This window comes from Rana temporaria, chromosome 1, assembly GCF_905171775.1.
Source record: "Rana temporaria chromosome 1, aRanTem1.1, whole genome shotgun sequence".
Taxonomy (NCBI): domain Eukaryota; kingdom Metazoa; phylum Chordata; class Amphibia; order Anura; family Ranidae; genus Rana; species Rana temporaria.
This window is the reverse complement of record NC_053489.1, coordinates 122,745,348-122,763,375: the sequence shown is the minus strand read 5'-3', so window position 1 is coordinate 122,763,375 and position 18,028 is coordinate 122,745,348. Positions and strand designations below refer to the sequence as shown.

The 18,028-nt window shown below is 42.2% G+C and overlaps 1 protein-coding gene across 4 annotated transcripts in view; it reads left to right on the top strand.

The window, feature by feature from the left end:
- KIAA0825 (KIAA0825 ortholog) overlaps positions 1-18,028 on the top strand; it is a 559,317-nt gene that overhangs the window by 286,949 nt on the left and 254,340 nt on the right. For all 4 annotated transcript variants that reach the window (XM_040342242.1, XM_040342235.1, XM_040342259.1 and 1 more), the window contains exons 17-18: positions 8,203-8,362; positions 15,686-15,841. In XM_040342242.1, coding sequence (XP_040198176.1) covers positions 8,203-8,362; positions 15,686-15,841 — 316 coding nt within the window. The remainder of the gene's footprint in view (positions 1-8,202; positions 8,363-15,685; positions 15,842-18,028) is intronic.

Sequence of the window (18,028 nt, the reverse complement as noted above, 5' to 3'; positions counted from 1 at the left end):
GGAGAGGTTTTATCTTGTTTCCTATTTTGGCTTTCCATGTGACAGGAAGTGAAGGAAAACCTCTCCAATTTCTTTATCCAAAAAAATAATAATGACGGTCTTCCTTTAGTTCTACTGTAAGAAATCAGAGTACGGGAAGGCTAAGTCACTACTGGGAGATAGGAGCAGAATGAACTGAATTGCTGAAAGTATTTGTTCTGTAAACTTTGAGAATAAATGACTCCAAAGTGCCTGCAACTTCAGAGGTCAGTGAGAGCTTGTTTTTTTTTTTTTTGTGTTTGTTTTAGTGATTTTTAACCACTTAAGGACCGCCTCCTGCACATATACGTCGGCAGAATGGCACGGCTGGGCACAAGCACGTATATATACGTCCTGTACTTGTACCCAGCCGTGGGTCGCGGGTGCGTGCCCGCGGCGCGCTCCCGCGACCCGGTCCGAAGCTTCGGGACCGGGACCGCGGGTCCCGCGGACCCGATCGCCGCTCGAGTGCGGTGATCGGTCCCCGGAGCTGAAGAACGGGGAGAGCCGTGTGTAAACACGGCTTCCCCGTGCGTCACTGTGGCGGCGTATCGATCGCGTCATCCCCTTTATAGGGGAGACACGATCGATGACGTCACACCTACAGCCACACCCCCCTACAGTTGTAAACACTCACAAAGTGAAGCCTAACTCCTACAGCGTCCCCCTGTGGTTAACTCCCAAACTGCAACTGTCATTTTCACAATAAAGAATGCAATTTAAATGCATTTTTTGCTGTGAAAATGACAATGGTCCCAAACATGTGTCAAAATTGTCCGAAGTGTCCGCCATAATGTCGCAGTCACGAAAAAAATCGCTGATCGCCGCCATTAGTAGTAAAAAAAATAAAAAAAATAAAAATGCAATAAAACTATCCCCTATTTTGTAAACGCTATAAATTTTGCGCAAACCAACCGATAAACGATTATTGCGATTTTTTTTTACAAAAAATAGGTAGAAGAATACGTATCGGCCTAAACTGAGGGAAAAAAAAATATATATGTTTTTGGGGGATATTTATTATAGCAAAAAGTAAAAAATATTGAATTTTTTTCAAAATTGTCGCTCTATTTTTGTTTATAGCGCAAAAACTAAAAACCGCAGATGTGATCAAATACCACCAAAAGAAAGCTCTATTTGTGGGGAAAAAAGGACGCCAATTTTGTTTGGGAGCCACGTCGCACGACCGCGCAATTGTCTGTTAAAGCGATGCAGTCCCGAACTGTAAAAACACCTTGGGTCTTTAGCCAGCATATTGGTCCGGGGCTTAAGTGGTTAAGGATAACAGACATATACTACCTGGATCAAGTACAATTTGCACAGTGAACATGCATCATCATAGCTTTTGTATATAATGGGTCTGAGAGCTTGTTTATAAGCCAATGTATCTTTTGATTTATGATTAGCCAATTGATGTGAATATTCACACAATTCACCGATTCTCAGCTCCTTTGATAAATCAGCCCCCACATGTCTGTAAAAATGTTAAGCTGTAAGTATTGAGCAACTGTTAATTTAAAATAAAATGGGTTGGCAACCCTGCAAAAGGGTTTTCAGCTTGGAATTGCTAGCCGGAAATATTTCTAATTGAAGCTGCAACACGGGCCCAGAGAAAATAGTTTTGAATACCAACTTGCAACTAATGCCAATTATGCACATTTTAGTAGCTGGCAGTGAATTATTATCAATTATAGCTTTTAAAGAGAACCCTTCCTTTGCAATGTATTTTTCTCCAGTTGATGTCAAGGTGAAGTGTAACATATAGTGAAAAGTAAATTGGTAAAAAAAATTACAGTACTTAAAAAATCAGCAACCTTTTTTAATGCACCTCAATGGGTGGCTGTACGTGGCATCAGCAGGATTCAAGAATGTCATTGCGCAGGCTCTGCAGGCTATACAGCCCAGTGTGCATGAAGCCAAATACTATTATACCTTCTGAGTGTTCAGATCGCTCCATTAAAAATCACAGTGCCAAGCTACTGGTGGTGAAAAGTTAAAGATACTGTAAATAGTATCTATAAGTCAGTGAAGTCTATCTGCAAAATAGATTTACGTTCACCTTTGTTGAAATTTCATAAGTATTAAATGTGTAAAAAAATAAATATCTAATAAGTAGGTAAAAATTTTAGAATTCAAAATCTCAATTTCAACCTGTTATAAACAGGTCATTTTAGTTGAATAACTTACAACAGTGAGATAAAGTTTGTATATTGTTTTTTTTTTTTTTTTTTTTTTTTAATGCATGGCAAATTAACATAATGTGGCTAAGGGATAACTCTCAGGTAGAATAGACAGAAATAACTTGCCAAGTGATTCTTGCAAATGAAACACCCACCTCTACTAATAGCAGAGACTAATACGAGAGACATGAAAAAAGTAGCACCATATTATTTCCAGCACCTTTAATTCATTTAAGTTTGACAAAGAAAAAAAATAACAATATAAAAAAAGTTTTTTTTTTTTTTTTTTCTTAAGGAACATTTTTCCTTGTTACGTTTAAAAAGAGATCCTGTGAAATAGTTAGACTGAAGGCTGTTAAATTGATTTATAAAACTGGAGCAACATAAATAAAGCTGCTGGGTGTATTAGACAATTAAATCAATGCATCATAACCACTTCATCTCCAGAAGGTTTACCCCCCTTCCTGACCTGGCCATGTTTTGCGACCACTGCGTTACTTTAATTGACAGTTGCGTGGTCGTTCAAGACTGTACCCAAATAAAATGTATGTCCTTCTTTTTTTTTTTACAAATGAAGCTTTCTTTTGGTGTTATTCGATCACTTCTGCGTTCATTTTTATATTTTTTTGTGCTAGAAACAAATGACGACCCGCAATTAAAATTATATATATATCTATATATATATAGATATATATTTTACTTTCTGATCTAAAACATATCCAATAATTTTTTTTAAAACAATCTAATTTCTTCATTCGTTTAGGCTAATATGTATTCTGCTACATATTTTTGGTAAAAAAAATCCCAATACGCGTATATTGATTGGTTTGCGCAAAAATAACAAAGGTTATAGCATCTACTACCTATAGCAGGGGTCTCAAAGTACCGGCCCACGGAACGATTAAAAATGGCCCACAGGCAGGGCCGATCCTGGACAAGTTTTCTGATTGCACAGGCACCGCAGAGTGGGAGGCGCGGAAGATCTTTACCTCTCCATCTCCTCTGTCCTCTCCGCTGCACGCTGCTGCAGCCCAGATATAGAAAAGAGCGGACGAAGGAGTGGAGGAAGGATCCGCCCATCGCCCCGCCCACCATGCATTGACGATCTATCGGAGCCCCGATCAAGGGTCCTGCTGCCACCTCAGAGCGGGAGACTGTATTCTCTGGGTGTCCTGTCACTAGGCCTTTGTGGAAGCCAGGAGGAAAGGACTCAGGAGGCAGATGATCCTGACTGCCAGGAGAGGCTAATGAGCCATCACACTGAGGCAAAGTCCTTAGTGTGGTGACCAATGCTGGGGGTTAATGCGTTTGCTGACACCAATGCTGGGGGTTAATAATGCGTTGGCTGACACCAATGCTGGGGGTTAATAATGCGTCCGCTGACACCAGTGCTGTTTGAAAGTTTGCATGTGGCCCCCTTGAGATATGAAAAGTTGTCTTGTGGCCCTCAGGTAATTTGAGTTTGAGACCCCTGACCTATGGGGTAATTTTATGGCGGCAATATTTTTATGGCGGCAATATTTTTATGGTAGCGATCAGCGACTTATAGCGGGACTGCAGTGTTGCTGCAGACAATTTGGACACCTGACACTGGCAAAAATATGCACTGTCACTGTTCTAATGACACTGGCAGGGAAGGGGTTAACATGAGGGGGATCAAATTAACACTGTGCCTAGCTAATGTTTCAGTGTAGTGGGGGAGGTGCTTTTACTATGGATCATTGCTTTACAGAAACACAGGATCCATGTCTTCTGTACTGACAGAATGACAGTCTGGCTTGTTGATATAGGCAGACTGGCATTCTGTCAGTTTAACGAACGATCAGCGGGTGCCGGCAGTGTAAAATCACAGCAGGAGCGAGCCGCCGGCAGCGTGCACTCACACCCAAAACCAGAATGTTTAGAATTAAATATATATATATATATATATATATATATATATATATATGTGTGTGTGTGTGTGTGATTTCACACAGCGCGGCTGCCCTGTAACAGTATATCTGCTATGGGGTGGCCGCAAAGTTGTTAAAGCAGTATTAAATCCAAAAACAAACATTTATTATATTGCAGCTTACAGGCTCTTATGCCTTGTACACACGATCAGTTTTTCCGATAGGAAAAACTCGATGATTTATAAGGAAACCTCTCAGTAAAGAAAGAAAAACATAACATAAAAGTACCATCATCCTATCATAATTTGAGTAGAGGTAAGGTTTATTTGGGACCCAAGAGACCCAGAAAAACCAAGGAAAGTGGGCAAGGGCTAATGGACTATGTCGGTACTTCAGTTATCAAAAGAGTATAGTAAAGGTAAAAAAGTTCAATTTATTAAAACATAACATAAATAACTTGAGAAATACACAATATTTTTAAATTACAGAAATGGTAGTGTAAAACAATTGATTATACGACCAGCCAACACCTAATGCAGATAGTATAAGGGCCCTAGTTTGCGGGGAACAATCAGGCGGAGGGGGTCATATAGATCAGGATCTCAACTAGTTTTCGCTAGGTAGCTTCGTCAGGAGATATAGGTCTGTGAATACAGATTCACTCCTCGGAGGAGCCTAGGCCCCACGTGGAGACACAGGTCTCACGCAAGGTATAAGTTGGTGATGGGAACGCCCCCAGCAAGGTGAGGATCTGTATTGACTGTATATAATGTCAAAAAACTTAAGTGCCCTGGGACCTAATTAGTAGTGGGTGAGGACCAAACGGAGGAGCCGCCAAGAAAGCAAAGCTGGGAGAGCCCAGTTGAGAGATGCCAGCAATGAAGGTAAAAAGTTGGAACCACTTGAGTGGGTAGATCAAGCAGCGTGTCCCAGGGTCGGGTGTGTATCAGGAAAAACTCTGTTTTTTTTCAGCAGGAAAAGGGCTTAAATTTGTCTTGCATACACACAGTCACTCAAATCTGAAATTCCGAACGTCAAGAACTCGGTGATGTACAACACGTACAACGAGCTGAGATCAATGAAGTTCAATAGGCAGTTCCGCTTTTCTGCTTGATTCTGAGCATGCACTTTTTGTCTAAAGCAAGCCATAGATGGATTGAAATTTGGACAGTTCAGCAGGAACCCACTGTTTTTATTTGTGTCTTCTAAGGTTCTTTATCATAAACCCAAGGAAGCAATGAAGCCTCTATAGTTCTGCACATACAAACTATTACAATTATAGGAATACAATATAAGACCAACAGATATCTAGTACATACAATAAGCATGCACACACACATTACCTATCCTTCCAAGCGAATGAGTATGAATAATGGTCTGTGCGCAATTAGAATATGCTAAAAAGTTACTTAGCTCAGGTTATAATGGCTTCACAATCTTCTTAGGCAACCAGGATCCTAGACTCTGAAATTGGGTGAAAGCATCATAGTTTCTTCTGGCACAGACCTTCCTTGTTGTTATGTCATTATGGAGTCCTCCATCAGTTTAGGCTTTTGGGTAGACAATCCCACATGGGTGTATCCTGTCTAACTATATAGTTTGTATTGGTCATCATTTCCCAATGCAACCTCTAGATGGCACTGTTTTATCATACGTGCCATAGGTCATATATGTCAAAAGGTCAAGTTATTGTTGACCTTTGTTTTTTTTTTTTTTTTTTAGAAGGCAGCTTGTGTAAATGTTTGTAACAATTTTTTGGGGAGAAGTATCCGCTCAAACACTCAGAGAAACCCGATGTCGCTTCTAAAAAACTTCTGAGAAAAATTTGAATATATATATATATATATATATATAATATGTGTATATATATATATATCTTTTAAATTCAACACACCGGACACATTTCAATCCATGTATGAGCAGGTTGGTTTTACAGAAGTCGAGCTCTCAATCGACTTCTGTACAACCAGCCTGTTGGAAACATTTTACTTGATCAGTGGCTATAGCCGGTGGTGCTGATATGTGTATTCTGACTGCGGGGAAGCCTCCCTGCTGTCAGAATGCAATAGATCCATGGCAAGGATTCCCCCATCCACACATTCACACATTCAATGAGGCATTTTCTTCAACCAGCTGGTTAAACGAAAAAATACGAGTCATGTATGGGATGCCTAAGGGTATTACTAAGTTCCAGATGTTCCTATATTTGAGACAGCACATGATACTTTTGGTTTTGGTTTCCATTGTTTCTCAATAAATTATATTCTAGTTATTTGGGCTTTGCTATAATATTTTGCACTTATTCCTGAGAACTGTTTGTGATTAGGTCTCTCATTTCATTTGTCTTCAGTAAGTTCATAACTTACCAATTGATGTTGTTACGTTATGCCCATTTCAATACAAATAAAAACTCTTTTGGATTAAAAAAAAAACATTGACAAGAGTTATTCCCCCTACAAAATGTATTTGATTATACAATAAATAAAGCATGTCTGATAGAGGCACCTTGATCTGCAATAAAGAGTATGTATTTTAGTGGCAAATTCAAAACAGACACACACTTCAGTGTACCCTCGAGTACCTGAATGTACTATCCCATGCAAGTGATATCTTATTGGAAAGCAATGTGGGAAAGTCAGTGGAAATCAATGCACATGCTGATTAAATCTAAAATGAGCCTTATCTCCAAGTAATCTGCATGTAAATGGGAACCCTAAAGAGATACAGTGTGTGTGAAAAGCCCAACCCTCCCCATTGACCCACTAATATAATGCTAGTGCTGCACTGCTATTCCTTCCTTTGCCTCAGCTGGTACAAAACACTTGGTGCTTCTGGGTATCTAGGAACATATGATCTCCTCCCGTGTGACAGTTCATGTTTCTAGCAGGCAATCTCTAAGCCTGCGCATTGTCACACGATGCAGGGATTGATGTCACTGCACCTTGTAGGCTGCAACACTGGGTATTTTGGTTCCAGCTGTGACGACAGTAGGGGTTGCTGGTGCTATTAATATCCATGGGTGAGAGTGAGGGACTTAATAATGCATGGTTACTGGTCACACGGTCCTGAATTGTACAGTTCACACCAATGCAATTTTACAGTTCCAAAATCGCATGACAAGTTGCACTCCATTACAGGCAATGGAACCGTTCAAATTTGCATGACTCAGAGGTTCCTGCCTTACCTTTTTCCGATTTTATTACAACTTGCATAGACTTCTAAACTGCGGCTTTGAAATCGTAATGAAGTAGCACAATTTCAAAGCTGCACTGGTGTGATACAGGGGTGACTTTTTACAGTCGACGTAAACCCCAAACTGGATTATGATTACGTGAAGTTTTAGTGATTGGGTTAACATCTACTTAACCATTCTATGGTTGTTACTAAACATACAGCTGTTATCTAAGGGACAAGGCTGTTGACAGTGGTGGTATTAATGACAGCCGTAACATTAGTCTTCATTTACTTTTATAATATTTCAACTAAAGCTAAGAAAAACAGTTTGTCACCCTAATGCTTTGATTAACTTTATGTCCTCTTCAAACATTACTTCCATGTAATTTTTCTGCATATTTATCCAGTGTCCCCTGACTTTCTTATTGTATCTTCAATGTAAACAGTGCAATTCAACAGCTAAGCAGATACGAGCAAGGACAAACTTTATTTTTAAAGCAATCATGCAGAATAAGTCAGAGCGTATTAATTGAATTGTTACTTTTATAGTTGCTAACCTTTTGACTCTTAATTCATTTTTTTCTTTCATCCTCCACAAAACAATGGGCAGGTATGTTTAGGATTACAAAAGATCAAGATTGGCTATCATATAATGAAAACAAAAATTGTTACCTTGTATATAGACTCTAAAAATATTTGGCTTGACAAAATATCTTGCTTTACTGATAATGATAGTAATTTTCCAGAGGCCCAAAAACCTGTAATAATATTGACTGGAATTTTAGAAATTGAATGTGCAATGATAATGTGTGTGCAGACTCTGCTGGACAGGTGCCCATGCCAGGGGCATTGCAGTTCAAGACGGCACTAAAAGGATTTTATTGTGCATATTATTGTTTCAGAAAAATCTAATGTCATACACGTTTTCCTTTTTCCAGTGACTTTGCAATGCAAGAAGACAGTTCAACAGAAGAAGTTCAAGGCAACAGGCTCAATTTGACTGAGCAGAAAATAAATATGATGGTGCTGGATATCTGCCACAAACCAGGTGGCAGCGAGTACCTGAGGCAAATTCATCACATCATCCAGCTCAATGAGGTAGGGAAACTGCCTTTTTGCCGAGCAATTAGGTGTGTATTGGGTTGAAGCAGAGTATGCTGGCAGCTAAGCGTTCGTCAAAGGCATAGTAATACTTTTTAAAGTCAATGGCAGACCTATTATTGCAGTAGAATTCTGCATATTTACATTGCAGTGGGGTTTGTCTACCAAAGGGTTATTGCAGTAAAACATTTTATATGGCATATACATGATGGCACATACTGTATACTTCCTCTTTTTTTTTCCATGTTGAAATCAAAATTGTGTGTGCATGTGTGGATAGATTTAGTTAAATCCTTTATACACACAAAAACATGTAGCAGTGTACAAGTGTGCGTATGTGTCCAAGATAGAAGAAGAAGCGAAAACAGTACACATAGGCCCAGATTCTCAAAGAAGTTACACCGGCGTATCTCGAGATGCGCGGCGTAAGTGTAAATATGCGCTGTCGTATCTATGTGCCGTACCCACAGAACCAGATACGCCTGAAAATAGGCTTCTTCCGATCGGCGTAACTTTTCTACGCCAGTGTAGCGTAGGCGCATATTTACGGCGGGAGCATCTTGCGCTCCCATTGATTTCCTATTCAAATATGCAAATGAGGGAGATGCGCCGATTCCCGAACGTACGACCGCCCGACGCAGGCTACACGCGGTGCGTGTAAGCTGTACGTCAGGCCTAAACTTGCCCCTCATAAAGCAGGGGCAACTTTGCACCAGACGTGTGCAGGTCAGCTGGAGAGCAGCTTCAGCAGCACTGTTACGGACGAGCTGAGCAACCACACTTGCAGGACAAGACTTCTGTATGCCAACATGCCAGGGGCAGGCATGGTCATAGCTATACTAGTGTGTGCCCAGGCGCGTAGAAGGAGGAGGGCACGGGAGAGGATATACCGCACGCGCATAAACATCTTTGGCATGGGGGATTCTGAGGTGTATCGCATCTTCAGATTCAACACTGATGCCATCCAGGAAATAGCCACAGCCCTGCATGATGACATCACCAGCCAGACACACCGCTCGCATGCAGTGCAGCCACTAGTCAAGGTACTGGCAACACTGCATTTCCTCGCCAGAGGATCTTTTCAGCGTACAAGTGGAGTAGTGGCTGGGATGTCACAAACCAGCATGAGCAGATGTGTGCACCAGGTTGTCCCCGCAATCCTCAGACGCATGTCCCACCACATCATCAGACCCACCCAGGAGCATCTGCGGAATAAGGCAAGGGCGGATTTTGTCAGAATTGCAGGATTCCCACGCACCGTGGGGGCCATTAATTGCATACATGTGGCACTACAGCCCCCCCGTGACACAGAGCACATATACCGCAATCGGAAGCACTGGCATTCCATCAACGTACAGGTGATAGTCGATGCCCAAGGCCTCATATGGCACGTCCGTGCCAAACACCCAGGGTCCAGCCACGACAGCTACATATACCGTCAAAGCACCATCCCAACAGAATTTGAAGAGAACGTGTATGGGGACAGCTGGCTGGTTGGTGAGTGACATGGGAGTCAGGCATGCCTGTCCGACCCCATGATGCACACATCACGATGGGCACATGCATGACTAACATCCTCCTGTCTTTTCCCTTCCAGGTGACTCTGCATATGCACTTGGACCCCATCTCAAGACTCCATTCCGGAATCCCCAAACCCCAGGAGAGGAAAACTACAATGCTGCACACATACGTACCCGTGGAGTGGTGGAACGCACCTTTGGCATCCTGAAGTCCCGGTTCCAATGCCTGGATAAGTCTGGGGGACCCTGTTGTATTCCCCAAACTTTGTGTGCCAGATCATCTGTGCATGTTGCATTCTGCACAACTTTGCCGAGAGAAAGGGCCTGGAGATTGCCCTACGTGATGACCTGACTCCCGAACCAGACAATCCCCCCCCCCTAACCGAGGATACCCCGTCTGCTGAGGGAGCAGCAGTCAGGAGATGTCTCGTGGAACGCATCTTTACACGTTAAACACACACATTCATCATGGCACAAGGAGAATGCACGCATGCACACCACTGTGGTCCCTAGCACACACACCCCACATCCTCATCACTTTGGATTAGCCCAAGTACACCGCACGGGACTTGGGAGCAGCAACGCCACGCCAAGGCTCCAATTATGATGCTGAACATTCATACCACATTCACACGGCCGAGGGTGACACCCCTTTGCCGGCAGGAGTGTCACCCCCCCCACATTCACACACCAGTCACACTAATCTGCACGCCTCACCGTGTGCATTATTAACAAAATAAAAAAAAAACACTCTTCATCAGAGCAACAAAATACAAAAAACACTCTTCATCAGGGCAACAAAATAAAAAAAACTCTTCATCAGAGCAACAAAATAATAAATAAACCAAACTAGTTGCCCTGACTGCCACGCCCACGGCCCCGACTCCGCAACTGCCTGGTTGATGGTGGGGGGGGGGACATCAGGTGGAGGAGCATCCACCATGGCTGGAGGCCTGCCCTCTAATGCCACGGCAATACGCCTCAGAAGGCTGTTTGTCTCTGTCTGCACCTGAACAATGGCAGCTGTGTGGCCCTGGACGGTCTCATTGAGGGTCCCCACCTCTGCCACAAGGGTAGCCGTGGTGGTCTGGAGATCCCCCAAGCAGGATATGATAGCTGTTGTATTGGCTGCCACGTCCTGCAGACCATCCGTGATGTGTCCCCTGTCGCCCAGGCTGTCGGCCACTCTCCGCATATCCTGGGCCATCTCACCCATATGGTGGGTCTGCGTGTCCTGAGCAGTGGTCAGTGTCACTGGCAGGAATTCCGGAACCCCCCTGGTCTTCCTGGTTGCGTTCCTGGGCCCACGAGAGGCTTCAGGCCTGGCATAGGGGGAGGGACTTGAGGGAGTGGGTGGGTTGGGGATGGAGCCAGAGGGGCTTGAGGGAGTGGGTGTGTTGGTGATGGAGCCAGAGGGACTCGAGGATTGGAGGCTTGACGGCCGGGAAGGACCAGCTGAGATGGACGACTCCTCCAGGTATAGGGACACCTCCTCACCCAAATGCTCAGCATCCTCCTGAATGACCTCATCACTTGAGGTCTGGCCACCACTCCCCTCCACCAATGCCTCTTGGCTTCCCAGGGGGTCAGGGGCAGAATCATCAGGGTCCCTCCTGGACATCTGCGGATGACACAAAACATTCACATGTTGGTGGACTCACACACTTGTCACATGTTCCCTTCCACCCCCTCACATGCTACACACCAGATAGTAGAAAAAACAAACTTACCTGTCCTCAAGGGCGGCTCAACTGAGTCATAGTCCGGCATTCCCTCCACTTGCTCCCTGGTAAGGCAGCGGGCAACAACCTCCTCCTCAAGAGTCAGACGGACCCTAGAGGGTGGTCCACCACCAGTGCCCCTGGCATGACTCGCCATAAGAGCCATCTTTTCCTTCACCCTCCGGCGAAGATCGTTGATCTTCTTAGCAATATGTTTGGGCCTCCTCGCCTCATTGCCCACGGCATTAACCTGGTCCGTGATCCTCTAAAGGATCTCGTCCCTTCTGCCCCTGCTGGTGTTCTTGCTATGGGCCCCATGGAGGCGATCATAGTACCTCTCCATGGCAGAAAGGTTTATGCCTTTCTCCTTGGGAGAGAAAAAAAAATTTCGGGTCCCAGAACGCTGGGCAGACATGTCTACAATCAGAGCGCAAAAGTATAGCCACCAATCCACCAAACCAAAACAAACAGGTGTACTTTTGCACTCGACGGGCGCATGTCTGGGCGTATTTATGCCCTGGGCGTAAACAGTGGGCCGGCGTAACTCAGGAATAACGCCAGGTGTAGTTGTGAGCATGCGCAGAGGGGTGCGGGACATGCGATCTCGTGATGGCGCATGCGCCATTTGTTCGGCCCTTCATTTGCATGGGGTCACGGTTCATTTAAATGGATCACGCCCACTTCCTTCCTACTTTGAATTACGCCCTTATACGCCGACGAATTTACGCTGCCCCTGTGCAAAAATGAACGCTTCTGATTAGAGAATACAGAGCTTGCCTCTCTAAGTTACGTCGGCGTAACGCATCTGAGATGCACTACGCCGGCATAAAGATGGGCAGATCTACGAGAATCTGGGCCATAATCTTCAGTTGGAGTAGTTAGTGCATGTGGACTGGTATTTTTTTGGGGAACCATTTTAACTATCTTGAGATATATTGATCATATTAAAAATATCATTATGCTGAAAGAAAATTAAAAAGTAAATGCAGATTGCAAGTAAAATCAGTAAGTCATATCTAAGAAGCATTATAACTAAAATCAGAAAGTCCATGCACCAGAATTTAGCAAGCTTCTTATATTGCTTTTTAAATTGATGTCTATTGCCACGTGTTCCTCTGCTGTGTAATCTCCCGCTTATGATTTAGACTAAGTTCACACCTATGCGAATTGGATGCAGTATTCCTCGCATCCAATTGCCATGACGGGAGATTGTGACCGACTCTCTACAGAGCTGATTGCAGAGTGGCTCCATTTCAGGGCTGAATTCAGGCAACATTTCGCCATTGATTCGTCCCTGAAATGGAGAAGAGGGACACACCGGTCCCCTGCTGCGAGCCGCACCTGTCGGAGGTGTGAACCCAGCCTTATTGTATTTGGCAGAGGATGCAGTGGGAATATATGAAGGCCGATGCTGGGAACCATGGAATCACATGAGCATGCATTTGCACAGGCTCACATTCTGGAATAGTCAGACTATTAGGACCAACAATCCTCTTAATATATGCTAGCAGGGCAACATGAATCCGTGGAGGGAAGAGAGACTGTGATATTTTTTAGCAGAGGCTCTAAAGAATAAAATAGCGATCGTTACAATAGCACACAGTTTTCCAAATACAATTTTTTGTGAAAAAATATATTTTATTAAGTTAAAAAAACAAACAAGACATACTATAACCCCCATTTTTGGTAAAATGTGAAAGATGATATTATGCTGAGTAAACAAATACCTAACATGTCAAACTTTAAACTTGCACGCTAGTGGAATGGTGACAAACTACGGTACTTGATAATCTCCATAGGCAACGTTTTAAAAATGTCTACAGATTACTACTTTAGAGTTACAGAGGAGGTCTAGTCCTAGCATTATTTCTGATGTTTGTTGGGATACCTCACGTGTGGTGTTAACACTGTTTACATATGGGGAACAGGGGAATTTACATTTTTATTATTATTTTTTTTATTACATTTTCATTTTTTTACACTGTCTCTATAAAAAAAATGTTTTAACCACTTTCATTGCTATCTTGAGAAATGTAAACATCCCTTGCGCTAACAATATAGCATGACAGTTTCTCTTCATGGTGAGATCTAGGGTCTGAAAGAATGCGGCACACATATCACTTTTAGGAGAAAGACCAGTGCCTGAGGGAAAAATTAATACAGCGGTTATGGCATCTAGCTGCAGCCATAACTATGGTATTAACCGATTGCCGACCAGCGCACGATGATATACGTCGGCACAATGGCCTTCTTTATTTTGCGGCTTAGTGGGTGCACGCTGCCGCGTGTTCCATGACCGTACCCGTGGGACCCGCAGACTAAATTTTCTCCGGTGTCCCGCGATCATGACATGGAGCTGCAGAACGGAGAGATGCCTATGTAAACAAGGCATTTCCCTGTTCTGCCTAGTCACATGACACTGATCTACTGCTCCCTGTCATTGGGAGCAGTGATCGCTGTCATGTCAGTGGTAGCCCACCCCCCACAGTTAGAATCACTCCCTAGGACACACTTAACCCCTTGCTCGCCCCCTAGTATTTAACCCCTTCCCTTCCACTGTCATTTATATAGTAATCAGTGCATTTTTATAGTACTGATTGCTGAATAAATGACAATGGTCCCAAAATAGTGTCAAAAGTGTCCGATGTGTCCGCTATTATGTCGCAGTCATGATAAAAATCGTAGATTGCCACCATTACTAATTAAAAAAAATGAATAAAAATGTCATAAAACAGTCCCCTATTTTGTAGACGCTATAACTTTTGCGCAAACCAATCAATATACGCTTATTGCAAAAAAAATAAATACCAAAAATATATAGAAGAATACATAAGCCTAAACTGAAAAATAGATTTTATTTTTTTATATTTTTGGGGGATATTTATTATAGCAAAAAGTTAAAAATATAGCTTTTTTTCAAAATTGGCTCTCTTTTTTTGTTTATAGCGCAAACAATAAAAACAGCAGAGATGATCAAATACCACCCAAAGAAAGCTCTATTTGTGGGGAAAAAAAGAAAAACAATTTTGTTTGGGTGCAACGTCGCACGACCGTGCAATTGTTCGTAAAAATAACACAGTGCCGTATATCAAAAAGTACTCTGGTCAGGAAGGGGGCAAATTTTTCCCGGGGGTGAATTGGTTAAGCCTCAAAGAAGTGACGTATTTTCCCAGTTAGGTGGTCAGCAAGTGGAGAGCTTTACACTAACATTTAAAATAAAAATTTAAAATATAAGAAGATGTAAACAATTTCCCATCCTTCTATTCCGGTACAATAGTTCTGAGGCCCCGTACATACGACCGAGTTTCTCGGCAGAATTCAGCCAGAAACTCTGTCGGAGCTGAATTCTGCCGAGAAACCCGGCCGTGTGTACACTTTCGGCCGAGGAAGCCGACGAGGACCTCGGCGAGGAAATAGAGAACATGTTCTCTATTTCCTCATTGTTCAATGGGAAATTTCGGCTCGCCGAGATCCTCGGCGGCTTCACAAGGAACTCGACGGGCAAAACGATGTGTTTTGCCCGTCGAGTTCCTCGGACGTGTGTACGGGGCCTCAGTACAACATATTAACTATCTACTGACACCTGCATGGAAATTTAATAGGAAGATCTTAGTGAATATTTATTCTTACCCTAAAACTGCAAATATTTTCTATTTCCGGATTTGTCTTTCTAAAACAAAAAAAAAAACATATATTCATATGGCATGTTGGTCGTTTTGTTAGTTAAACTGAAAATATACATTGAGAAAAGTGAAGTCAACATTTCATTTTTACAATAAATTCAGGGAGTGGGCACTCTACATGGATTACCGTATGTTGAATTTGTTTTTTAATTTAATATTAAAGTAACTATGATGCAATTTAAATATGTACCTTGTATTTCCTCTATAATAATTCTTATGTATTTTTTTCCACTGTCTTTTTCATGTGTTGATACCACATATGCTTGGAAAATACTTAATTAGTCCTGAACATCATAACATAAATATTAATGTTGTCTTCATGAAGTAAAGATGTTGTTGCCAAAAATGGGCAATTGTTCTGTGCTAATTCCTCTGCTATGCCGCCTTGCATTGTAGGTTTACCTGAATGAGGCATTGTCTTCCCAACATTCTGAGCAGGCAGAAGCACATTCAGAAGCATTTCATATGACCTTGACTAGTGCAGAAGACCAGCTTTCATCTTTCAACCCTCTGTATACATTCACACTACCTGGTATAAGTGTTGTGAGTGAGGTAGGAACTGAATAGCAAGATATATTCTGTTAATTAATATAATAGATGCATTTAGGAACTGCTGAAAGACCGTCAATGTCTCAGTAAAAAGGATCGAATTCTGATTATTTCAAACATCTCATTCATATGAACATATTGTGTGTGTGTTTTTTTTTTATATATATATATATTGATGTTTTTACAGTTGTATGGGTCAACAGCATTTTGTTTTCATGTAGAGTGGCTGTACACTAATTGTGAGGCTTGTGTCCCTGTTAAGACCAGATGACTACTGGTGTGGCGTGCTTCACCTATAGCAGACATCTTTCAGGGGTACTTTATGTGCATGCACTGGTACTTGGGTGCTCCAGGACGGTTCGTTTTGGGCAGTCAGATTATCAAAATTACATTCAGTGATAGCTCATCGGCTGAAAGCCATAGAGTATAATTGTGGCATAGAAGCTAAGAGCAGTCACATCCTGGTTGAAATCTAGGCTTACTCTGTGGTCTGGCAAAAGACATGATCTGCTTGGGAAGAGCATTCCTATTCACTGTACTAGTAAGTTATGCTACCCTAGTACTAGTATTTGCAGCTGACCTCAGAGTTCCACTGTAAAAAGTTTATCACTCTCTGGAGTGACAGGTAGTATAGATATTTTGCTAAATAGGGTCCAAGAACAGTGGTAAATGGGTACATTCACTGTGATTCAGATACAAATCCCAACTCTTTGTCAAGGAACTGGGATTTGGGATAACTGTAAAAAGTAACAAATAAAGAAATTGCTTACAGTTAGATTTTTGCATTATTCACCTAACCAAAACAACTTGCTCTGAGTGTCCCTAACCTATGGCCTATCCCTGACTGTAAAGTACAGTAGACCCTAACACATAACCCCTAAAATTATATCTTAACTCTTAATCACATGATTAAATATTTATTCCTTAAAGTTGAAATTGAGTCAGAAAATTACGTCTGGCCCCTGGCCCTTCAGGCTGGCCTCTTTTAATAAATGTGTGTATATACTGTTTGAAATCCAGTAATGCAATGTCTCACCCTGCTCTGCACATGCCCAGTTGCTCTCCATTCTCAGCACTGTGCCTAAAATCAGAGCCACTAGAGGCTGATCAGCTACCAGCTTTAACATTTGCTGTTGCTGAAGCTGGAAGAAAGCAATAGGAATGATGCAGACTGTGCTGAGGGAGAAAAGAAAAGCAGGAAAGATGACAGAACAAACTCTGCTGCCAGGAATTACCGACAACAAATTTTGTTGTCTGAAATTTGAGAACCAGCTCTCAAATTTTTGTTGTCGGAAACGGAGCCTACACACGGTTGGAATTTCCGACAACAAGCTCCCATCCCAACATTTGTTGTCGGAAATTCAGAGCGTATGTACGTGGAATTATAGTTTTTGAGACCACGGAGAGGGGAATGGTTTCTAATAATGGTGGCCTCCAGCAAGAAGAAACATGAGCAATTCTGGAGGTTATTTTGTTAAAAAACATTTAAACTGTTATGCGTAAAGTTCTGCTTTAAAATGGAATTCAAGTTAAAAATTAAAACTACTCTTTATTTTTATATATAATATATACAAATGTTATATTATGCAGTATTGGAAGTGCTAAATGTGTGATGAGAAACTACAGTCTAATCTAGACATTCAGCAATTCTCCTCTGCTTCACCGACAATGGTTTCCTGTGCAGCCAAATGTGGCTGCTCACAGATACTTCCTGGTACCTTTGTCAGAGTCTGTGCAAGCAGCACAGCATAGCCCTGCCCATTTCCTGCCCAGCCCCATCTGTGATGTCATATGTTTTCTCTTGAATGAGGATGCACAAGCATCCTCATTCATGAGAGTGCTCAAACAGGAGGAGCAGAAGGAATGAGATACGCAACCAGCCATGCTAGGTGATATTTCTGCTCTTCTCTAGATACAGTACAGTTTAGAATCATTGTCCCACAAGGACCAGAAGTGTATTACTGGCAGGATCACAGGGTGAAAATAGAGAAAAGAAAAACCTTGAAAAAGAATGCAACCACAGCATTAGTGGACTGGAAAGCTGCTATACATTACATTTTTCTTCAAAAGTTTAGATACACTTTAACAATCCTAACACTTGACTTGAACCCATTGCTTAACAATTAGTTAACCTCTGCAAGAGCATATTTATCTTATTAGATCAGATCAACACTAAAATGAACACTGCTG